Source organism: Capricornis sumatraensis, chromosome X, assembly GCF_032405125.1.
Source record: "Capricornis sumatraensis isolate serow.1 chromosome X, serow.2, whole genome shotgun sequence".
In the NCBI taxonomy this organism is placed as follows: Eukaryota; Metazoa; Chordata; class Mammalia; order Artiodactyla; family Bovidae; genus Capricornis; species Capricornis sumatraensis.
The window spans coordinates 94,681,475-94,707,258 of NC_091092.1; the positions used below are offsets into that span (position 1 = coordinate 94,681,475).

General features: G+C 39.0%; 1 protein-coding gene across 1 annotated transcript in view; it reads right to left on the reverse strand.

Annotated features, from left to right (window-relative positions):
- Positions 1-1,737: 1,737 nt before the first annotated feature.
- Positions 1,738-25,784, reverse strand: part of HEPH (hephaestin) — a 136,950-nt gene continuing 112,903 nt past the window's right edge. Inside the window, exons 16-21 of the mRNA XM_068962145.1 lie at positions 13,971-14,077; positions 12,580-12,805; positions 10,034-10,173; positions 8,551-8,713; positions 5,336-5,380; positions 1,738-2,538 (exon numbers count right to left, since the gene is read on the reverse strand). Coding sequence (XP_068818246.1) covers positions 2,306-2,538; positions 5,336-5,380; positions 8,551-8,713; positions 10,034-10,173; positions 12,580-12,805; positions 13,971-14,077 — 914 coding nt within the window. The 3' untranslated portion in view covers positions 1,738-2,305. The remainder of the gene's footprint in view (positions 2,539-5,335; positions 5,381-8,550; positions 8,714-10,033; positions 10,174-12,579; positions 12,806-13,970; positions 14,078-25,784) is intronic.

A 25,784-nucleotide genomic window follows, 5' to 3' on the forward strand; every position in this document is an offset into this window, starting at 1 on the left:
ATGCACACAGAGTGAATGTAAAGCAATAAGCAGGAGGATACCACACAAGTCCAGGTAACTAAAGCACAGATGGCTGTGCTTTAGTCTGGGGTAGTAGCAGTGAAGATAGAAACAAATGAACAAATTAAAGTTATTTTGTAGGAAAAAAAAAAAAAACAAGATTTACTAATGTGCAGACTTTGGGGATTTTTGGCTTGAGCAATTGAATGATTGGAAGTGCCACTTAATTGTCAAAAACATCTCCTTCATCCCCACAAGGTGCAAACCCACCACAAAAAAAAAAATGTATCCCTTTCTGAAATATATGGACTTTAGCTTATATTCCTCAATCTGGAGCAGGATTACACACTCAGAAGAAATGTATCTCCATCTCACTTATTTCTCTTTGTCTCAGATTCATGACTGAGACCAAGTTAACAACCTTCCAGCTGCATACAAATTACAGCTAATAATTGAGTAGAGTTCCCAGAGTGGACTGGGTTTTCAATAACCTTCATGTTAACAATACACCAACAGAGTTCTGTTGTTTATTTCATTGATGATGCAATGGCTAAAATACCCTAATTTGATTTTATCACTGACAGTCCAGATCTTCTCTCACCCAATATGTTTCTGAGATTTCCAGTAAAGCCTTCCACAAACCCATTGATCATAGTAAACCAAGATGAATGATAGGCTCTGGCTTGTGTTTTACCACCCAACTTTCAACATTATTTAGCAACTCAACACCATTTCTGTGGGTTTCTATACTTAATCTTCAGAGGGTTGCTAACTTGGCAGATAAGTTTGCTGGAAAGACAGAAAGAGGGAAGTTGGATTCAATATGGATAATGAATAACGGAGACTAGTGGAGTTTCCATGATATAGAAGGATGAAGCAGATATTTGGAATTGAATAGATGAAGGCTTGAATCCTCACTCAATTTTTAGCTGAATGGCCTGAGGTAAAAATCATTTTCTCTTACCATTTGCTTGCTTAAAAGTACAGCAAAAATGTCACTATGATAGAACTAATGGAAGTCAAATGCAATTAGGTATCAGATGTTTTGTAAAATATAAAGCACAATAGATTTAAGTTATTGTTTTCACTGTCCTGATGCTTCTTCCATTCTCTATTTGCCATGTAAAGTGATATAATGAATACCATAGTAAGAATGGGCCAGCTTATCCCTTCCCTACTTTATCTCTTTTCTGTGTTTTCTGACCAAGGTTTTAGAGAGGCTTGAACTTGTGACAAACGAATATTGCTTTAAATTACCAGAAGAATGACTCTATAAAATTGCAAGTAGACATCTCATACTCCCAAATACCAAAAGAGCTCACTATATCTGTGCCCTCCTCTCCTTGCCCAGTGTAAAGGTTTGAACCTAGTTTCAGCCCTCTATTTCCCTCTGGCAACATTTCTTAGCATCTATGATATTTTTGGCACTTATGGATTTTGAGGTCTCCTCTGGGACAGCTTCTTCACTTTCCAAACACAAACGTGAAGCATCCACAAAGGATAGGCAGACCCATTCTATGCCCACCGCTAAACACTTCCATCAGTCTCACCGAATGCTCTCTCTTTCAGCAACAGTCAAAACCTTCAAGAGACCACAGAGACAATTAAAATCAACAAGTTCACTCTTATGGTGTTATAACAAGCACTTTAATATGTAGAATCTTCTGATGAAAGCATGGAGAGGACACTCAACATTCCCTTCAGTGCAACTGTACCAAGGACTTGGAATACTGGCTTCCTGAGAAGTTTCTGTATCCAGAGGTTGTAGTTGCTCTTGGCAGCAATATTGCATCTACTCACTTAACAAAAAATGGTCCACTCTCAAGAAAAGTAAAAATACAATTTGGATCTTTAAATCCTACTTCACTTATTTCCCATCATGCTTAGATATGGATTATTGTCAGAGCTCACTTAGCCTTGGTTGAGAATAAACTTGCCTAAGTTCTAGAAAGCAGTAGAGAGTTAATCAATGAAACTTACTTTTGGCATCTACTTTGTGAGAAAATGTTTCAGTTTTTAGAAATTACCAGATCTTTATAGTGTCAGTGGGTGATATAATCTAGCTATTGAAATTTGTGATATGAGATTCTAGGGGACTCAGCCCCAGATGCCCAAGTGGAACAAAGAAACTAAAGAAAAAGAAAGAATAAAATTTTCATACAAATAAATAAGTGAAGAAATACTCAAATGAGTTTGATTCCTTCCTCTGCCTTTTCTACAACCCATATCCTTTAAGTGCATGTCAGCTGCTAGTCCACGGCCTGCTGAGAGTATATTCCAGATGTGTAGTTCCAAGATCCAGCTGTTACTGCTTGAGAGACAGAAGCTTGAAGCTGTCATCCAGGATGGACCTCCTGTTGCGCCGTAACTTTCTCTGACGATGCTGATACCACACCACACCACAGAGAACCAGAGCAATGAGCAGGAGAATGACACCCATGGCAATCAAGACAGAAGTCAGCATCTCGATATCCTTTATAGGGATCTGCATGCCCAGCATCTTCACATTGCCTTCTCCAATGTCTCTGGGAATCGCTACTGAAATGGAACAAGAAGAAAATGGGAATCATGGGCTGGAGAGTACTCTTGAAGGCATATTTTATAATCAGCTCTGGAAGAGGAGAAAGAAGCTCATCCAAATAGGACAGAAGAATGGTTCTTATACCTCAAAAGATCATCCAATGATGATAGACTCAGTGGTTATAGGGAATCAAGGTAACAAAATGCCATAGTTGAGAAAATCCTTAAGAAGCACTGAAGCTCCAGTGCCCCATTGAAAGAACTAGGACTCAGAGTGAGAAGAGCCTTGACATATTTCTTAAAATATATAAAGGCTTATGATGTAGCAAAAAAAAAAAAAAAAGGTTTTTTTTTTTTTTTAACATGGCTCCAGAGAGAAGAACTAGTAGGCAGAATCTTCTGCGAAGCAGTATGACTCAATTGTCTATCTTATCAATACTCACTTTGACAATTGGCCATGATAAGAGCCTGCCACTGTTCTGTCTGGTCTCTTGCATCTTTGAGTCATTATAATACTGATGTCACATTGATATTTCTAGGTGAAATATCTAATTTTCTTAGTTCATGGCATATGAACATTTGATGACCCCCAATTAGCCCATGGAGTAAAGCTCAGACTCAAATCAGGCATTCCAACTCTCACAATCAGGTTCTAACCTATCCTACTTTTAATTGCTCCTCTTCAGCCATAACAATTCATTCCTTGTTCTGCAGAATAGGTGAGCCTTTTTTCAGGCTTTCAATATTTTCTCATGCTGCTCATTTGCCTGAATAGATTTTCTTCTTCCTTACCATTCTATCCACAGCTTAAACATTATAGGTCTCAGCAAATCTTTCTTCAATTCAGCTAAACAATTAATAATGTTCATGCCTCAGTTTTGGTTATATTTATGTAAAATATTAAAATGCACACACCACAACTTAGAAAAAAATAATGGTCCTCTATTCGGTTTGCCCAAAGCACCTGTACTATTTGTAATCCAACAGTTTACTTGCTTGGGCCAATTGACTCAAGCTACCCTCAATTCTGGATTTCTGTCTCCTGTTTTATAAAATGAGGATAATAATCATGCTTAATTTTAATGTTTATTGTGAGGTTTGAGTTAATATTTATAAATATTCAACATAGTTCTTGGAAGATAGCAAATGCACAATAATTGATCAGTTGTTACTATTTCCCCCCACCTTTAAAAATAATATATAGTATCCAGAATTACAATTATTGTTTCTGTGTCCCATTCTACTTTGAATCTCCTCGAAAATAGTGATTATGTCTTATTATTTTGATGTCTTTGGCAGTCAGCGTGTGTTTGATGAAGGTATATTTGGATGAATCAATATTCTTAAAGAACTGAGAGAAGATGTAATAAAATGAGTTCAATCAGAACCTGGGAAACATCCTGGTCTTGAGTTCACATTCCATCACTGACTTACTTCTCTTGTGACCTTGGAAAAATCACTTTCCATCTCTCAGTTTCTCATGTAGAAAATAATGGACTTTTGTAGACCACCAGTTTTGAAGGGGTTTTCCCACTGTTCAACATTTTAAAACAAGCAAGAACTTATGAAGATATGTTTGTATGTACATACTGGTATGTACAAATGTATATACAAATGTATGTACAAAACATGTATATGTGTGTGTGTTAGTCACTTGGTCATGTCTGTCTCTTTGTGACTCCGTGGACTGTAGCTCACCAGGCTCCTTTGTCCATGGAATTCTCTAGGCAAGTATACTGGAGTGGGTTGCCATTTCCTTCTCCAGGGGATCTTCCCGACTCAGGAATTGAACCCAGGTCTCCTGCATTGCAGGCGGATTCTTTACTGTCTGAGTAACCAGGGAAACCTGCAAATATGTATATACATACACATATATGTATGGCACTTTGCTCTCTCTGCTTCACCTTTCCACTCCCTAACGCTGGAGAACATACCCTAGTTTCCTGGTTGACTGTTTATAAGATACTTAGGCAGATAATTGTTCAGTCAATAAGTTGTGTCCAACTTTTGTGACTCATAGATTGTAGCCCTCCAAGCTCCTCTGTTCATTGGGTTTTTCCAGGTAAGAATACTTGAGTGGGTTGCCTTTTTCTTCTCCAGGGGATCTTCCTGGACCAAGGATTGAACTTGCATCTCCTGAACTAGCAGGCGAATTCTTTACCACTGAGTCCCCTGGGAAGCCCAGGCAGGTCATCAGGTCTTTTCCAAATAGTGCTGAAAAATTTCCAGACTGAACTGAAGATCTCTAACATCTGATCTAGACTTTCATAACTTTCAGAATCTTTCTCAGTTTGGATACAAATGAGGAAGAAAGTAAAATAATTATTTGAACCTAGCCTGGATAGGACAAGAATCTCTGTTTTCTTGAAGTGCAGAAATGGCTGCTCCCCCAAAGTCAACTATTTAGTATTCCATAGATTGAATAGTATTTGTCAGTTTCACACTGTTCTTGTGGGGAATTCATATCTGTGCTATAGCTCCTTTATGCACAACTTAGTAAAACCTTGAATTTTCTTCCCCTTCACACATTAAGTGAGAGGATAAGATAGCAGCCTTCAACTGGAGATGAAGCCATTTTCCTCAACTAAAGTGGCTGGGCATGGGGGTCAGAGAGAATAAATCTGCCGAGAGAAGCTTAACTGGAAGCTTAACCTTAGATTTCTTGCTTCTGAAGTCTTAAATAAATCTCAGGATTCTTCCTGTTAGCACTGTGGTACAGCTTTCAGTCATGTGAAACCCATTTTCTAGAGGCACTGCACCTTTCCCTGAATGCACAACATATATAAATAACCAATCTGTGTGTCATTCTCCCTACCTTTTCCAATCTCTTCAGGGATGGTGGTGGTAGTCCTTAAGTGTTCTGGAGGGGAAAAAAAAAAGAGGTTAGTTCTATTATCCTTCCTACCTGTTCACAGGTTTGTTGTGGGAGGTTAGCATTGATTGGAGGGAACTCTCTGTGTTATAGTAAGCAAAATGGAGGTGACTGGAATTAACTAGCTTGTAGTCAAAGACAGTATTGGTATGTGGATTTGATTTTTTAGCATTGATGCAAATATGAACAAGTGTATGGGTTTGGGAGTCCAAAAGGTAAATCACCACTCTATCAATATTTACATATTTATTGGCACTTTATCTTAATTATTGTTATTTTTGCCACACTTTCCCAGTTTTCCTTCAGGAAGCCCCTGCTCTTTGTCAAACCCATGCCTACATATCCAATCTCTCTGACTATTTCTTCCTCTTCTTGCTTTAAAGGGGCTGAACTCTTCTCTGAGGACAATATTTCCTTTGCATCCTCTCAATACTACTTTGAGATCATTTATTATTGCTCCCCTTTTTGCAAAGATCCATGTCTTTTGAGGCTCATTATTTGGCTAGAAAAAAACTGCAACCACTTCTTATCACTCTTACCTAGCAGTTCTCTTCATTCATGGAAGTCTTTGGTATGTGGCTCAGTCTTTATTGTCCTCAATTCCCACTGTAGGTATTGACTTATCAAACATTCAAGTCTTGCAGTTTTTGGACCTCTTAACTCCAACAAATTTTGAATATATTCTAACTCTGGTCACATTGGCCTAATTATGCAGAACTGCTTCATCTCAAATGTCTAACAATGCTCTTCTATTCTATGTTCTAATGCTACTTACTCCATTTAACCTGTTATTTTATCCTCTCATGAAGATCTCTAGCTCTTGGACAGTTCAATTTTTTTCCCAACTCACCAGCTTTATCTTGTTTTTCCTTCCATTCCTGGTCAGGCTAGACTCCATTGCTTATCACTTCAACTACTAACTTACCTAGACTGTTATAATCATTTGCTGAAACCCCAGTAACTATATATATATATATATATATACACTGAATGCTGGTGGAGAAACATCATACAATTGTAAATATAAGTATTCTCTTTTTTTAAGTATAAGTAAGTATTCTTTGGGTACAAATTTAAGTCCTCGATGCTGCTTGGCAGTAATTAACTTATCTTCCACCACTCAGAGAAACTTTTGCCCCCACTTCCAAGAGTGGTTATTTCAAACCTTTGCACACTTTTCTCAAGCCCCTTACCCTACCCTCTGTCTTTCACTTCATTACAGATGAAACAGAGCCCATCAGACAGAAATAGTCTACCTTTTTGTCAAGCTTTTCACTCAAACCTACACATTGATCCTTTCCTCTCTCCTTTTAGTAGAAAAATGACCTTACTTCACTTTAATATTTTATTGTAGCTTTGGCTTTCATCCCCTGCTTCTTCCACAGGAAGCTTTTTCCAACAATCAGTCTTTTATACCCTATCTGCCTTCAGCTCTTCTCTCTGGTCGGCCTGGTTAGCTCATATGTAACTGGAACAATATTACATTAAGCCATAGGGTGTCAAACAAACAAAAGGAAAATAGATAAAATTATGGACTGGTTCATTATTAAAAAGAGATATGAGCTATTCTTTATGGACGTTTCTTGATGACATGTATTGATAAGGTGTCTTATCTAATAAATGGTCCATGATCTGCCATTACACGTGGAGACAATCTATTGCTTTGGATCTATAGGATCTTGATGATACAACAATTCACCACTTGACTTTGGTTCTAAGGACTGACAGAACACACTAAAGAATTATCTGTGCTTGTCTTTGAGGTAGGGAGTAGTACTACAGTAGTAGCTAGGAGACATGATCTAGCAGTATGTTACTGGAGAACAAAGTTTTCCAAAGATACAGGAAATGATAATGTACAATCATTTGTCTCCTTTCCTGGGGTTAAATGGCAGAGTTGTATTTTCTACCATGGTTTGCTAGTCCTATTTGAATGCCTAAAGACATTTTCCCACTTTCTATTCATGCTGATAGAATGCCAGTGGCAAGGAATCCCAGAATACCTTCCTCAATAGTAAGTGAAGTGAAAGTGAAAGTCACTCAGTCATGTCTTACTCTTTGCGATCCCATGGACTATACACTCCATGGAATTCTCCAATCCAGAATACTGGAGTGGGTAGCCTTTCTCTTCTCCAGGGGATCTTTCCAACCTAGGAATCAAACCCAGACCTCCTGCATTACAGGTGGATTCTTTACCAGCTGAGCCACAAGGGAAGCCCAAGGATACTGGAGTGGGTAGCCTATCCCTTCTCCAGCGGATCTTCCCGACCCAGGAATTCAACCATGGTCTCCTGCATTGTAGACGGATTCTTTACTAACTGAGCTATAAGGGAAGCCTCTCTCAATATTACCAGTTTTCCAAACAGCGTGACTTAAAAAAAAAAAAGAAAAAAAAAAAAAAAAGAAAGAAAGAAAGAAAGAAAGAAAGGAAAAACCTCCCTGAATTTCTATGGGTCCTAAGAGTTTCTATTGGGCCTCTTGGGAGGGGAATAATGATGAGTATTGGATTCAGGTTAAGAGGTGCAAGAAGTGAGACTCAACCTTTTAACAGCCCAAAGACATACAATTTAACACAACCTACTCTTCTATGTTCTTGGTGATGAATAAAGATTGCTAAAGAAACTACCCTGGCTATTACTTCTCCGTATAACAAATAAAAGGAAAACTTTTACCACCCTTGGTAGCATCTGTCTTGGATTAGTTGTAATTGAAGCCTAATTATCTTTTTTCAGCCTTAGACAGTCTCCACAAAACAAACCAATTAAGGGGTAGTTGTTGGAATTGTATTTCTTCCTTTAGGAAAGAAAAAAAACTCATTAACAACATTCCTTGAACTAGCTAGTACCTAATAAATTCTAAAGTAATAAATTTATATACAAATTAAATGTGTTGAAAGGAAGCAAGTCTATACTAAGCATCAATGCATAGAGCCCAGTCAGTTTCAGGCTGAGTCAATTCATGTGAGTTCAACAGATGCCAAAGAAATTAGGAGGCATGAGCAGAGGAGCAACAAGGTTGACAGAACACTTAGGGGGGTCGGTTCTGTTTTAAAACCTGGTACTTATTGGGATCAGAAGACAGATGCAAGAGACTTCTTGGGATTTTCTGGTTCTTATAGACTAGATACAGCACTAGAAGATGGCATAGTTAGGCTTTACCTCTTTGGGACAAGACCGTAAAGGTGGTCTCCATGCCAGCATGGACATGGTCAGTAACATGGCAGTGAAGCAGCCATGTACCAGGGTTGCTGGCCACCATCTCCACAACCTCAAAGGTCCCTGGAAACAAATCCACTACATCTGCCTGGTAGCTCTCTCCACTCTGCAAAAGAGATTGGTTGTGAGAGAGAAAAAGTGAAGGGTATAACAATCATCTCAGAGTTCATAGAAAGTATAAGGCTTCGGTATCCACATCAGGTACATAGAACTCCAAGAGAGCAGCTAAAAGATTCTACCTTATCTATCTTCTCTATGAATTCACCCATACAAACTGATTCAACAGAGGAGACTCTGTCTTCCTACTTTTCTCAAAGTGACCCAAAGTAAAATCCATTCCAGCTCTCATTAGGGGGCTAAAAACTTGTATATCCATACATTTTAGCAGTCCTTGACCCCTAGGAAAGATCCACGTATTTCCTTTAAAAATAAAGCTCAGTTTGCTTTATCTTCCATGCCACCACCTTTATCAGCATTTCTAAATCTTTTATGTTATTCAATCACTAAGTAGTGTCCAACTCTTTGAGACCCCATGGACTTCAGCATGCCAGGCTTCTCTGTCCTTCACTATCTTCCAGGGTTTGCTCAAACTCATGCTTGTTGAGTCAGCAATGCCATCCAACCATCTCATCCTCTGTCGCCCCCTTCTTCTCCTGTCCTCAATGTTTCCCAGCGTCATGATCTTTTCCAATGAGTCAGCTCTTCACATCAGGTGGCCAAAGTATTGGAGCTTCAGCTTCAGCTTCAGCATCAGTCCTTCCAATGCATATTCAGGGTTGATTTCCTTAAGGACTGACTGGTTTGATTTCCTTACTGTCCAAGGGACTCTCAAGAGTTTTCTCCAGCACCACAGTTTGAAAGCATCATTTTTCCAGTGTTCAGCCTTCTTTACGGTCCAACCCTCACATCCATACATGACTACTGGAAAAACCATAGTTTTGACTATATGGACCTTTGTCAGCAAGTCCACTCATTAATGATTACAACTCTAACCCCCTTTCCTAAGACAAAATCTTCAAAGCCCACATGTTGTCCAATGTAGTTCCTGAATTGAAGTTCAGGAATAGATTATGGATTTTCAGAGATCATGACACACTTCTCTTAAATTTCTTGTTCTTAGGACGACTGCTCACTGGGCCTCAAGTCCCTGACTGAGATCTGATAACATTTATTCCTTTGGTCTTCTTATCCCATAAATGAGCCACTCGTTTCTTCTATATCAAAGGGGAAAGATAAGGCTTGGAGGACAATGACTGACCTTGGGATACAAACCCAAACTAGATGTCTCTGCTCAATACTCCACATGCAATACCTTTCATCTTTTAACTGATTATTGTCTTGTTTCTTGCTTTCCTCTTCTTTCTTAATGGATATCAGATCATTCCTAGAATCACCCCTGAGGGACTCAGCCCTCTTTCCAGCTCACCCGGTAGAGAAAGCTTTCTGCATGGAAATGGACAGTGTGTAGGTCAATATCTTGTCCCATCGCCATCATGTACCAGGCCACTCGTTCTCCTTGGTACATTGTAAGGCCCATGAGGTTGGCATAGAGTTTTCCATTAATGGCTGTAAGAGAAGAAAAAGTATTTTGTATATCTCATTTCAACTTACCACTACCACTACCATAAAGATAATCCCTATCATCTCTGATGACAGGAGTATCCTCCTAGCTTCTCTCTTTTATATTCCATTTGTCCCTCTCTAATCTATCTCCCACATTGGTGCTATAAGAGTGGCCTCTCTAATAATTAGTATGACCATGCCATTCTACTGCTTAAAATGCCTTAAAAGCCCCACCCCCACGCTAAAAAGATCAAGTCCATGACTCCTTAGACCAACAAGGTCCTTCAAACTATAGTCCCAAGCTTTCCCAGATATGTCTAACACTATCTAACATATTTCAGTTAGGGTAATTTCTTAACCATCCCCTATTTTGGTCCCTTATTCATGTTTTTTGTGTTCTTGCTCGTGTTTCTGATCTTCCCTCTCAAAAATTCTTCCTTTTACTCATCTTTTCAAAGCTCAGTCACACTTTCACTTCTTCTAACAATAGTTCCTTGATCTTTTTCCTCTTAGTACCCCTCATTCTCTGCATCCCCTTCCACATCTAAACTCCTCCAGTACTATCTGTATCACTCTTTGGAACTCACTAGAAACTGCCTCCTACATTCATCTATCTTTTAATTTGTGGAATTTCTTATCCCCAAATAGGTTGAAGGTTTTTAATAAGCAGGAAATAAATGCATATACTATAATACTGTACTTGTATTCTTCAGAACACCAAGCAGACACCTGATCCCACAATACATGTTAAAAAATACTTGTCACGTTCTTGGAATAAATAATGATATTAATGCATGGGACTCCCCATATGCTTCTTCCCAGGACACATCTCATGCTCTAAAGATAATAAACAACTCAGCACTGTGTTAATTCACACTTTCAAGAGTGTACCCAAGATAAAATTCTCCACCTTTAATATTCTATAGAGGGAAAATAACTTATACTCTTCATCCAAGAGAGGAAATAATGGAAGGAACATTTATAGCCAGTTTATTTACTCTAGTCAAATTTTGTATTTGAGAAAGGAACTAAATATACTCAACTCGGCCCTATTCTGAATCTTCTCTCTGTTAGATCAGACCACAGGAAGTGGTGCAAACGGATTTGTTATTCCATCATGGAGAAGATTTTGCCCCCGTAAAGAAGGAGGGCTATTTTTGTCCCTCTACATCAATAACAGAACAGAAAATCTATCCATTGTTGGAGCAGTATTAGCAACCCCATTTTGCTGCAAAACTAAATTCAGTTTGCCAACTAGCTTTCTCAGTAAGTTCACATTTAATATTAAGCAACTCTGTCTCTTTCTCAATTAGTTCAGAAATCTAGAAGGGAAGGAAGGATCTTATTTATTTGCTCTCAGACTCCAACATTACTTTTTTATCTATAATGCCCACATTCAGAGAGTGCTCAATAAATACTTGATAGATAGGTAGACTGATACCTGAAGAGTTGGATGAATAAACACTTAAACACCAGATGAAAATGAGCATTAGCCAAACCCTTGCACTAGTAAGATCTGTATCCTCATTCCATTTGGTTTTGGGCAATTTATTCCTCATATTTGAAAGGAGCTAAAAAGTCACTCTGTAAAGTATGTGAATCATCAGATCCAAAGTGAATCACTCATATTTCCATTGAGGGGAAATAGTTATAATTTGTCTGACAATGAGATACTACTTTTGAGTTCCAGTAGAGTCACTATCAAAGCTTCAATTTACCCTCAAATCAAAGAAATATTGCACTACTATATTCCCCTGCACTGAAATTCTTCCTCTTATTTGAGATTTTCTCTATTTTTAAAAGATACACAAATATGTTGGACAAAGTTAGGTTTCGGTGCACAATTTCCCTCCAAAATCCATTTGAGCATCAAAAAGTTCTTATTTTTAATATAACCCAGTATGCTGCTTTTTGAGGCTCTCACTCCAATCCTTCCATCTGTAAATATAGCCATTGTTTCAAAAATAGATTAAAAGACAAGCTGTCCTTCATTTATCTATATTAGAATCCATTGATAAAACATATCTCAGATCCAGAGTGGCAAGGAAATAAGATAATATTGAGAAACTAAATTCAGAATTTTTAAGTAGAGAGGCCCTAATCAGCCAGTGCACCAGGTACATTGAGGGTCATAAATGTCTGTCTTGCACTCTCTAATAGGTTAAAATGTGCTCGTGTTACCACAGCAACTTTATAGAGTCAGCTTCCTGCTTTCTGAGCACCTGATCTAACATGAACCACATTATAGATAATACTGTAGTACTAGACATTACTTCTAATGTGTCCTCATTCCACCTTCCTGACCTTTCAGAGACTACATTCCCTTCGGTTGTGCTGGGCCTATCAAAAATGCCTCCATGAAACCAGTAAGGATTTCTTTGGAAATGGGATAGGTTCCTTTCTACAGACCATGCATTTTATTGCTCTCCAAGAAAGTCTCATCCTGTAGGTTAACACGGCCTGGATCCTGGGACCCATAAGTTTCCACATTTTCCTCCAGATACCAAGACTTGTTCTCATCAAAAATCAAGAATAACAAGGCAAATTCTCGGTTCATGTCACGTCTTCCTCCGTAGGGCTCCAGGATGCCTTTTCGGCAGATGGCCAAGGGTCCCACCAGGCCACTGTACATGTCCTAAGGATGGGGAAGGAATGAACAAGATGGGGTTGTTGCTGGGCAATAGGTGCTCTACAGGGAGATAGGTTGACATCCAAGCCCACTGTGTCTTTAGCGCTTTATCATAATGCCTTGTATTTATAAGAGGCTCAACTATATTATCTGAATCCATCCTCACAACCGTCTTGGGGCACAGGTAAGATATGCTATCTCACCTATAATTTATCTCTGCTGGAATATTCATTGATCTCCAAACCCACCAATCACTTTCACAACCCAGTGCCTTTTCTAAGGTTGTTTCTTCTTTGTAATGCCCACTCCTCCACCATATCCCTTATCTTATGTTATACTACTATTCCACCTTTAAGGCTCAAAGTACATTTACTTATCATCACATTGCCTTCTCTAGTTTCCCTTTGATTCTCTCCTCTAAGCAGAATTAATCACTCTCTCATGGACTCCCATAGCACTTTCTATTAAATAGTTTTAAGTAGTTGCTAACACTATGCTATGTTTAAAATTTATTATATATATATATGGCTTCCTGTGTAGCTGAGTCAGTAAAGCATCAGCTTGCCATGCAGGAGAGACCTAGCTTCATTATATATTTTACTTATATTTTATATATTCAATGCTACTATTATGTTTATATTCATCTGTTTCCCACAGCTATTATAGATCTCACTCTTTGAAGATGGGAACTGAATCTTATATTTTTATCATCAAAAGAGCCAGGTAAAATGCCTAAAATGTAGCAGGCTCTCAATAAATTGATTGCTGACATCTGGCTGTGGATGGCTGGCTACACAGATTAGCCTTTCCCAGATGAGAAATCAGAGGCAGAATGACTTGCCTAAAGTCAATGCAAAGATAAGACAGAATCAAATTTGGGCTAGAAACCTAATCTCTTGACAACCAATTCTGAGTTCCTAAAATGATAACATACTGCCTTATACTATCCAAGAAGAAGAAACAAAGAAGAAAATCCTCAGAACAAACATGGGTGCTACCTAATCATTTTATCTCTCCTTCTACCTATTAAAATAAGCTCAGGATTTGAGGAATTTCCCCCAGTTCCTGGACTTCAGTGCTGGGCTCTTTACTGCATCTGTTTAATAGATTCTTTTTGCTAGGCAGTCTGCCCATTTCTGAGACATCTCCAAGAAGCCAATATTGTCTTTACCTTGATGGGATCCACTGCAGAATAGTAGATCCAAGAAACACAAGCAGAATCATTGAGACCAGGGCCAGATCTCTCTGGAATGTTCCATTGGTAAGTGAGAACCTCACCTAGAAAGCATAACAGAAATCTTCAGTTGGACCAGGTCAGAAATGTCTCCCAGTTCCCTGGTATCCCTAAAAGGCTGTGGCAGGTGAGTCCCAGGACCTTTAAGATATTTCTTCATCATTTCCATACCAGTATTCATTTTATTTTTGTGACTTTATTCTTCTCCCTCCTGGGACACCCTCAGCTTCTCTTTTACTGTCTTTGTCTTTAAAGATCCAGGTCCAATCTTCTAGTAGGGCAGCTCTGCTACTGTTCTCCCTGTTTATCATGTCCTTTCTTTAACTCTATTCTGATCTCCTTTTCCTGCTGATGCTTCCTAAATGCAGCTATTCAAAGTTCTGTCTCTAGTCCTCTGCTCCTATTTTTCCATATGCTCCCCATGGAAGCTTTCAGCCATCTTTCTGATATCAGTTTTAATCTGTGTATACTGATGACTCAAATAGCCAGATCTTCCTTGTCATTAAGTTTAATCCAAAACTTTCAATCATATACTGGAATTTTTAATTTATGTATTTATTGGGATTAACAGAAATGAACTACTATGTATAAAATAGATAAGCTACAAGGATATACTGTATAGCACAAGGAATTGTAATTATCTAATAACATTATATAATGGAGAATAATATGCAAAAACGCTGAATCACAATGCTGCATATATGAAGGTAACATAATATTGTAAATCAAAGATACTGGACGTCTTTTGAAAGTTGACCTGACAACACGTAAAAAACTAAAATTGTTATGAATTCACCATCCTCCTTTGGAAAAAATGCTATTACTCAATCTGTGCTCCCAGTATCTAGTGATGACATAAAAATCCTCCTAATTACCCAGATTCAAAAATTTAGTTTACTTTGTCTCCCCACTCTCATGAATTTAAAATCCAACAAAATGGCAAGTCTTACTGATTAAACCTCTACATTATATTTTATAAACATATTCTCTTCCTTCTAATTCCTGATATTTTTGCTCCAGCTTAGATGCTTATTTTAAAGACTGGACTAATACAAAACTTCCTAATTTGTTTCTCTGTCTCAAACTCTAGCTCTCTTCAATCCATCTTCCAACTGATATCATATTAATTTTATAACATCTTTATTGAGGTATTTTCAAACCAAAAATTTCACACGTGTAGAGTACAAATCAATGGTTTTTAGTATATCCACAGAATTTTGTAATAATCACTACAATCAGTTTTAGGAAAATGATTACCATTTAAAAAGTCCCTGCACTCCTTAGCCTCATTCTCTAATCCTTCTCACACCCAAGCCCTGGACAACCACTAATCTACTTTATGTCTCAATTGGTTTTATTATTCTGACTATTTTATACAAATCAGATCATTAACAAGTCATGTCAGGAAGATAGCAGACTAAGGAGATCCCAATACTCACTTCTCCCTACATTACCACCAAAACAAGGAATAAGCAAGTATATACCCACTTAATAGCTCTGAGAGAGTTCCACAATACAAAGAATGTGTAACAACCCAGTGGGGCAAAACAGTTGAAGATAGCAAATAAGTAAATCTAAGAAGTATCTTACCCACATCACTCTAGTCTGGTACAGCTAGGAATCGAGAGGTAATCCCCATGGTTGAAAAAGATAGCAGGAGAATGTCAGCAGCTCTCACTACCAGACTGTCTTTCTTTATACTCACCTTTCAACTGAACTTGGAGTCCACACCTCTCTGCCACCTCTACAAGAAGGAACCACCAACATTCTGCCACAACTCAAGAAGAAGCCATAGCTTCTCTGCACTCCATGAAGGAGCAGCCATCACCTCAACCTCAAGAAAAGCCTGCCCTTCCTTCCTCCCAAGAGAGAGCCACTGCCTTGCCCCACCCCCCCAACTCAAGGAGACATGGCCAATTGGTCCTTACTCCAAGAAGCTTTAGTTGTCCCACCTCCAGCTCCACAAGGAGTAACTACTGATATGTCACACCAGAGAAGAAATTGTTACTGCTCCACTCTCCTAGAAGAAGCCATCACCACTGCATTCTCCTGAAAAGAAGCTACTGCTACTCCTTGTCCTCCCATATCCTTAAAGACCTGCTGCCCTCTTTCCCCCTCCATTTGACAAGGAGCCATCAATGCTGCCTTTGCCAGAAGAAGTCACTGCTGCTCTGCACTACACCAGAAGAAGCCACAGCTGTTCCTTATGACCCCAAGAAAGAGTTGCTTCAACTCCCCAACCAAATAGACACTGACACTTAGCTTCCCCCAAAAGGATCCATCAACACCTAACCCCTCAAAAATGAGCTGCTGAAGCACCCTTTCCCAACAGACAATTCACCTCTGTGTTCTCCCAGGGAAGGAGCCATTGGTGCACTAACACTCCTACACAAGGAGCTGCTGCCATGCAGCCTTCCAAAAAGATCCAACTCTACTCTGGCTTCCCTACTCAGAAGGAACCACTGCTGCTCCACTCCCACCAGATGCGACTTGCACCCTCTCCCCCAACAGGAGATGATCCTCTGCTGAGACACTACCACCACTGCAGCAGTGAGTGGCCCACAGAATTCTGGAGCCAAAGCTATTTCTGTGAATCACAGACACAGCTACATGTGCACCCACATGTTGAACATAGTGTCAAGAGGAATGCTCTCAGTCATAATTCTGCCCCATGGTGGAAAAAGTAAACAGAAAGATCCAAGTAGTGAGTGTTAATAGCCATGGAAGGGAGGGCAGATGTCCCCAAGCAGCAGGAGGAAATAAAACTGCAAGTGACAGACTATTTTTTCTTTTCTTTTAAAATTCTGTGTTGTCATGATGACACCTGGTTCCACCTGAACTTAACTTTACCTCAAACCTTGAGCTAACCAATGCTTTTTTCTCATGGAAATGTCTTCCTTAGGCTATGTTAATGAACTAGGTATTTGCTTCGAAATTTGCCTTTCTTCAAGATTCCTGTCAATTGTTTTTTAGCCCAGGATGACTCACCTTGTGCCAATGTTATCTCAAAGTGCATGTTGTGGTTGAGGGGTCTGGTGCAACTCTCTCAGTTTTGAGGTGCTTCCTTTCTCTAATTAAAATAGTTAATAGGTATATAACTCCTTGGTAAAAACTAGCAAGAGGGCACTCTTTTTGTCCCTTTCTGATGTCTATGTCAGAAGCTTTCTCTATCTCTTTTATACTTTAATAAAACTTTGTTACACAAAAAGCACTGAGCAATCAAGCCTTATCACTGGCCCCAGATCGAATTCCTCTCCTCTGGAAGCCAAGAATCCTGGCATTGTTCAGAGCTCTCGTCAGCAACCTTTCAGTAGCCTTTACCACCAAGGACTCCAATAGATCTTGTCACTACTGTGGACACCTGGAGACTTAGTTTCTGAAGATCACTGCAGTATTCAGCTGATGTAACTGTATGTAGGCTATACCAGTGTGCCCTCCCCAGAGTCAGAGCCAGTGCTGAACAATCACGGAGCCAAAGCTATCATATTCTACCCAGCTAGCACCCTTGCATCCAACTGTAGGAGAAGATCTTTCCCCATGGCAGCTAGTTCATAAAGTTTGGAAGAGGTGGTCAATCTTTCAAAAGTGGAGATATCATTGCAAAGATAGAAAAACATGAATAATTAAGGAAATATGACACCACCAAATACCAACAAAGGAACAGGTTTCCAGTAATCAGCTCCAACACAATGGAGATCTAAAATTGCCTGACCAAAAAAAATTATTGTTTTTTAAAGTTCAGTGAGCTACAAGAGAACACAGAGACACAATTTAACAATAGCAGGAAAGCAACCCATAAACAAAATGATAAGGTCAACAAAAATAAAGAATCAAACAAAAACTCTGTAGATTAAAAAATATATGTAATGATCAGATCAGTTCAGTTCAGTCACTCAGTCGTGTCTGACTCTTTGTGACCCCATAGACTGCAGCATGCCAGGATTACCTATCCATCATCAAATCCCAGAATCTATTCAAATTCATGTCCATCGTGTCGGTGATGCCATCCAAACATCTCATCCACTGAAATCCCAATCTCCTCCAGCCTTCAATCTTTCCCAGCATCAGGGTTTTTTCCAATGAGTCAGTTCTTTGCATCAGGCGGCCAAAGTATTGAAGATTCAGCCTCAGCATCAGTCCTTCCAATGAATATGCAGGACTAATTTCCTTTATGATTAACTGGCTTGAAATCCATGCTGAGTTCAAAGAGACTCAAAAGTCTTCTCCAAGACCACAGTTCAAAAGCATCAATTCTTCAGTGCTCAGCTTTCTTTGTAGTCCATATCTCACATCCATACATGACTACTGGATAAACCATAGCTTTGACTAGACGGACCTCTGTTGGTAAAATAATGTCACTGCATTTTAATGTGCTGTCTAGGTTGGTTAAAACTTTTCTTCAAAAAGCAAGCATCTTTTAATTTCATGACTGCAGTCACCATCTGCTGTGATTTTGAAGCCCCAGAAAATAAAGTCTCTCACTGTTTCCATTGTTTCCCCATCTATTTGCATGAAGTGATGTACCGGGTGCCATGATCTTTGTTTTCTGATTTTTTTAAATTTAAATTTATTTATTTTAATTAGAGGCTAATTACTTTACAAAATTGTATGGGTGAATGTTGAGTTTTAAGCCAAATGTTTCACTCTCCTCTTTCACTTTCATCAAGATGTTCTTTAGTTCTTCGCTTTCTGCCATAAGGGTCATGTCACGTGCATATATGAGGTTATTGACATTTCTCCAGGCAATCTTGATTCAAGCTTCTGCTTCATCCAGACTTGGATTTTGCGTGAGGTACCCTGCATATATGTTAAATAAACAAGGTGACAATATACAGCCTTTATGTACCTTTTTCCTGATTTGGAAACAGTCTGTTATTCCATGTCCAGTTCTAACTGTTGTTTCTTGACCTGCATGTATGGATGTGAGAGTTGGACTGTAAGGAAAGCTGAGCACTGAAGAATTGATGCTTTTGAACTGTGGTCTTGGAGAAGACTCTTGAGAATCTCTTGGACTGCAAGGAAATCCAATCAGTCCATCCTGAAGGAAATCAGTCCTGAATATTCGTTGGAAGGACTGCTGAAGCTGAACAACAATATTTTGGCCACCTGATGCAAAGAACTGATTCATCTGAAAAGACCCTGATGCTGGGAAAGGAAGGCAGGAGGAGAAGGGGATGACAGAGGATAAGATGGTTGGATGGCATCACCAATTCAATGGACATGAGTGTGAATAAACTCCAGGAATTGGTGATGGAAAAGGAGGCTTGTTGTGCTGCAGTCCATGGGGTCACAAAGAGCCAGACACAACTGAGCAACTGAACTGAACTGAACTGAACTGAGATGAGTACAATTGTGCAATATTTTGAGCTTTCTTTGGCATTGCCTTTCTTTGGGATTGGAATGAAAACTGACCTTTTCCAGTCCTGTGGCCACTGCTGAGTTTTCCAGATTTGCTAGCATATTGAATGCAGCACTTTAAAAACATCATCTATTAGGATTTGAAATAGCTCAACTGGAATTCGTTGACCTCCACTAGCTTTATTTGTAGTGATGATTCCTAAGGCCCACTTTACTTCTCATTCCATGATGTCTGGCTCTAGGTGAGTGATCACACCATTGTAGCTATCTGGGTCATGAAGATCTTTTTTGTATAGTTCTTCTGTGTATTATTGCCACCTCTTCTTAATGTCTTCTGCTTCTGTTAGATCCATATCATTTTCTGTCCTTTATTGTACTCATCCTTACATGAAATGTTCCCTTAGTATCTCTAATTTTCTTGAAGAGATCTTTAGTCTTTCCTAGTCTATTATCCTCCATTTCTTTGCATTGGTCACCGAGGAAGGCTTTCTTATCTCTCCGTGCTATTCTTTGGAACTCTGCATTCAAATGAGTATATCATTCCTTTTCCCCTTTGCCTTTAGCTTCTCTTCTTTTCTCAACTATTTGTAAGGCCTTGTCAGACAACCGTTTTGCCTTTTTCATTTCTTTTTCTTGGGGATGGCCTTGATCAATTCCTCCTGTACAATGTCACAAACTTCCGCCCATAGTTTTTCAGGTACTCTGTCTATCAGATCTAAATTCTTGAACCTATTTGTCACTTCCACTATAAAATCATAAGGGATTTATTTAGGTCATACCTGAATGGTCTAGGGATTTTCCCTACTTTCTTTAATTTAAGTCTGAATTTGGCAATAAGATCATGCTTTTGAACTTCTGTTTTGCTGAGCCACAGTCAGCTCCTGGTCTTGTTTTTGCTGACTGTGTAGAACTCCATCTTTGTCCTCAAAGAATATAATCAATCTGATTTTGTTATTGACCATCTGGTGATGTCCATATGTAGAGTTTTCTCTTGTGTTGTTGGAAGAGGGTGTTTGCTATGATGAGTGCATTTTCTCGGCAAAACTGTTAGCCTTTGACCTACTTCATTTTGTACTCCAAGGGCAAATTTGCCTGTTACTCCAGGTAGCTCTTGACTTCCTACTTTTGCATTCCAGTCACCTATAATGAAGAGGACATCTTTTTTGGATGTTAGTTCTAGAAGGTTTTGTAGGTCTTCATAGATCCATTTGATTTCAGCTTCTTCAGCATACTGGTCGGGGCATAGATTTTAATTACTCTGATATTGAATGGTTTGCCTTGTAAACAGAGATCATTCTGTCGTTTTTTGAGATTGCATCCAAGTAGTGCATTTCAGACTCTTTTATTGGCTATGATGGCTATTCCATTTCTTCTAAGGGATTCTTGCCCACAGTAGTAGATATAATGGTCATCTGAGTTAATTTCACCCATTCCAGTCCATTTTAGTTCATTGATTCCTAAAATGGCAATATTCACTCTTGCCATTTCCTGTTTGACCACTTCCAATTTGCCTTGATTCATGGACCGAACATTTCAAGTTCCTATGCAATATTGCTCTTTACAGCATCAGACTTTACTTCCATCACCCATCTCATCCACAAGTCAGTGTTGTTTTTGCTTCTGCTCTGTCTCTCCATTCTTTCTGAAGTTATTTCTCCACTCTTCTCCAGTAGCATATTGGGCACCTATCGACCTGGGGTGTTCATCTTTCAGGGTCATATCTTCTTGCAAGAAGACTGAAGTGGCTTGTCATTGCCTTCTCCAGTGGACCACGTTTTGTCAGAACTCTCCACCATGATCCGTCCTTCTTGGGTGGCCCTACATAACATGACTTATCGTTTTATTGTGTTGGACAAGGCCATGATACATGTGATCAGTTTGGTTATTTTTCTGTGATGGTGGTTTTCATTCTATCTGACCTCTGATGGATAAGGATAAGAAGCCTATGAAAGCTTCCTGATGGGAGAGACTGATTGAGGGAAAAACTGGGTCTTGTTCAAATGGGAGGGACCATGTTCAGTAAATCTTTAATCCAATTTTCTGTTGATTGTTGGGGCTGTGTTCCTTCCCTGTGGCTTGACCTGAGGCCAAACTATGGTGGAGGTAATGAAGATAATGTCGACCTCCTTCAAAAGGTCCCATGCACACACTGCTGCACTCGGTGCCCCCAACCCTACAGCATGCCATCTCCGACCCACACCTCTACTGGAGACTCCTGGAAACTTGTGGGCAAGTCTGGGTCAGTTTCTTGTGGGGGTCACTGCTCCTTTCTCCCGGGTCCTGGTGCGCCAAAAATTTTTGTGCCCTCCAAGAGTCTGTTTCCCCAGTCTTGTGTAAGCTCTGGCATTTCTATGGTGGGGTTAATGGCAACCTCCTCCAAGAGGGCTTATGCCATACCCAGGTCTGCTCCACCCATAGCCTCTTCCCCTGCAGCAGGCCACTGCTGACCAGTACCTCCACAGAAGACACTCAGACACAATTTTGGCTCAGTCTCTGTGTGTTGGGCATGTGTTTTGTGCCCTTCCCTGATCTGAGCAGCTCAGGCAACCAGGTGCTTGGTGAGCACACTGTCCCAGGTGGGCCATGCATCTTAATCAGCTCCCAGGTCCCGACCACTAGGTTTCCCAGGTGCACCATGAGAGCACTGTCTCAGGTGTGCTGTATGTCTCCTCTGGAGAGCTGATCTTAGGCTGTGACCCTCCTGGCGGATGTCAACCATGCAGGATCTCAGGAAGATGTGGTTAGCAGCTGGGAGCCTACTCACAGTTCGGTGGAAGATGCAGCAGCCCCTTGACTTATGGCTTTGGCTGTTGCAAGCCTGCCTCTCTGCCTCTGGGGAAGGGCCGTGTAACAGCGGCTAGCTCCCCTTTGGTATTCACTCAGTCCTTTGCTCTCTGAGTGGGCCAAGCTGAACTTTAGGTTGTTAGGTTATAGCCTTTTGCAGGAAAGTTCTTTTTTCTGCAGTTGTGGTTAGGTGTGTATTCTGTGGGTTTTTCTCTTTCGTTTTTTTTTTTTTTTCTCCCAGTTATGTTGCCTTCTGAGATTCCAAAACTCCCTACAGAGCCTCTGTGAGAGGGTTTCCTACTGTGTGGAAACTTCTCCTCCTTCATGACTTCCTCCTCAGCACAGGTCTCCATCCCTAACTCTTATGTCTCTCTTTTTGTCTTTTATATTTTGTTTTACTTCCTTTTGAAGATAATGGGCTGCCTTTCTGGGTTCCTGGTGTCCTCTGCCAGTGTTCAGAAATTGTTTTGTGGAAGTTGCTTAGCATTCAAATGATCTTTTGATGAATTTGTAAGGGAGAAAGTATATGATAGGATAAGGGAAAAAAGAGATTGATCAAGCAGAAGAGAGAACCTGTGAACTTGAAGATAATTCATTTGAAATTATCTAGTTACAAGAAGAAAAAAAAAAAGGAAGAAGCAAAATGAGTAAAGCAAGGCTATGGGATTTATGGGATACTATAAAGACAATTCAGAGAAGGCAATGGCACCCCACTCCAGTACTCTTGCCTGAAAAATCCCATGGATGGAGGAGCCGGGTGGGCTACAGTCCATGGGGTCGCTAAGAGTCAGACACGACTGAGTGACTTCACTTTCAATTTTCATTTTGATGCATCGGAGAAGGAAATGGCAACCCACTCCAGTGTTCTTGCCTGGAGAATCTCAGGGATGGGGGACCCTGGTGGGCTGCCATCTATGGGGTTGCACAGAGTCAGACACAACTGAAGTAACTTAGCTATAAAGACAATTGACATGCATTATGGGAGTTAAAGAAGGAGAAGAGAGAGAAAGAGGGGCAGAAAGCCTATTTAAAGGAATGATGGCTGAAAACTTCCCAAATTCTAAAAATGAAACAGACATCCAGATCCATGAAACTCATGTGGGCTCTCTTAGTCGTGTCCAACTCTTATGACTGGATGGATTGTAGCCCACCAGGCTCCTTTGTCTATGAGATTTCACAGGCAAGAATACTGGAGTGGGTTGCCATTTTCTCCTCCAGAGGACCTTTCCAACCCAGAGATTGAACTCACGTCTTCTGTTTTAGCAGGCAGATTATTTACCACTGAGTTACATGGGAAGCTCCTCATGAAACTCAACATTTCTCAAATAAGATCATCCCAAAGAAGACTGCACTTAGATATAAACAAAATTTCAAAAGGTTTAATACACAGAATTTTGAAAGCAGCAAGAAAAGCAATTCACATATAGGGGGACACTCATAAGACTAAAGAGAATTTTTCAACAGAAACCGAGCAGGCTAGGAAAGAGTGAGCTGCTATGCTCAAAGTATTGGAAGAAAAAAATTCAGTCAGGAATTTATAAAAATTATAAGATTACACATTAAAAGTGAAGAAAATATAAAACAAAATCTTTCTAAGACCAAAAACAAAAAAACTGAGTAAATTCATCACTACTAGATATGCCAATTAAAATAAATTAATTTTAAAAAGACGACTATGATATAGCTGACAAAATAGATTTTAAGTCTAAAACTGTCTCTAGAAACAAATGTCACTATATAATGATAAATGGGTCAATTCAAAAAGAAGATTTAGCAATGATAAATATAGGCATACTCAACATCAGAGTACCTAAATATATAAAGCAAATGCTGACAGCTTTGAAGGCAAAAATTAACAGCAAAACAATAATAGTAAAGTGCTTCAATATCTTAATTACAATAATGAATATGACTTCTAAACAGAAAGTCAATAAACATCTGACCTGAAAAATACCATACACTAAATGGACCTAACAGTGATATACATGAGATTTAATCATTTATCGTGAATTTTCCAACATAGACAATCCCAGGGCTAGAAGGCTTCATGTGTGAATTCTATCAAACACTCAAAGAAGAATTAATGACAATATTTCTTTAAATTCTTTCAAAAAAGAGAAGAAATACTTTCAGACTGATTTTATGAAACCAGCCTTACAATGATAACAAAACCAAAGATATAATTACAAGGAAAGAAAACTGCAGGCCAATATCCCGAATAAATACAGATGCAAAATCATCAATAAATTACTAGCAAACTAAATTCAATAGCATGTTAAAAGGATCATACACTGTAAACCAGTGGTATTTATACCTGGTATGCTAAGGTAGGTAGATATATGCAAATATATTAATGCAATGAACCGCACATTAAAGAAAAAAAGAAAACAATACATGGCCATCTCAATGTATACAAAAAAGAAATTAAAAATTAACATTCCATTCATGATTAAAATTCTTAAAAAATAGGTATAGAAGGAATTTGTCTCAATACAATAACAGCCATTTATGAAAAGCCCACAATTAGCATCACAGTCAATGGAGAAAAATTGAAAACTTTCTTTTTAAGAGTCAGTAAAGGCAAGGATGTTGACTCTTGTTACTTCCATTTGACATAGTACTGGAAGCCTTTAACCAGAACAATCAAATAAGAAAAATATTTTTTAAAGACATCCAAATCAGAAAGGAAAATGTGAAATTATCTGTTTATAAATGAAATGATTTTATATTGTAAAAACTCTAAAGACTCAACAAAAACTGTAGAATTAATAAACAAATTTAGCAAATATGTAGTATAAAAGCATACAAAACTCTGTTGTGTTTGTATACACAGACAACAAACTGTTTGAAAGGAAATTAGTAAAACTATCCCTTTCACAACAGCAAACATTTAAAAATATAACTAGGAATAAACTTAACCAAAGGGGAGAAAGACAAGTACACTGAAGATTATAAAGTCTTAATTAAAAAAAAAATGTTTAAGAAGTTATGACTAAATGGAACAATACCCTGTGCTCATGAACTGGAATAATTAATATTGTTATTATTAACTATATAGTTCATGGAATTCTCCAGGCCATCAACTGGAGTGGGTAGCCTTTCCCTTCTCCAGGGGATTTTCCCAACCCAGGGATTGAACCCAGGTCTCCTGCATTGCAGTCAGATTTTTTGCCAGCTGAGACACAAGGGAAGGACAAGAATACTGGAGTGGGTAGCCTATCCCTTCTCCAGTGGATCTTCCTGACCCAGAAATCGAACTGGGGTTTCCTGCATTGCAGGCAGATTCTTTACCAATTGAGCTATGAGGAAAGCCCAATTAATATTTTTTAAATGCCTATATTATCCAAAGTGATCTACAGATTCAATCAAATACTTATCAAAATTCCAAAGGCATTTTTTACAGGAATAGAAAAATATACTAAAATTTCTATGGAACCACAAAAGACACAGAATAATCCAAGAAATCTTGATCAAGAAGATAGCTCGAAGCATCATATTTCAAGAATTCAAAACATATTACAAGGCCACAGTAATCAAAAAAGCATAGTATTGGCATGTATGTTTACATTTATATTTATATACTAGTACAACAGAATAAAAATAAATCCA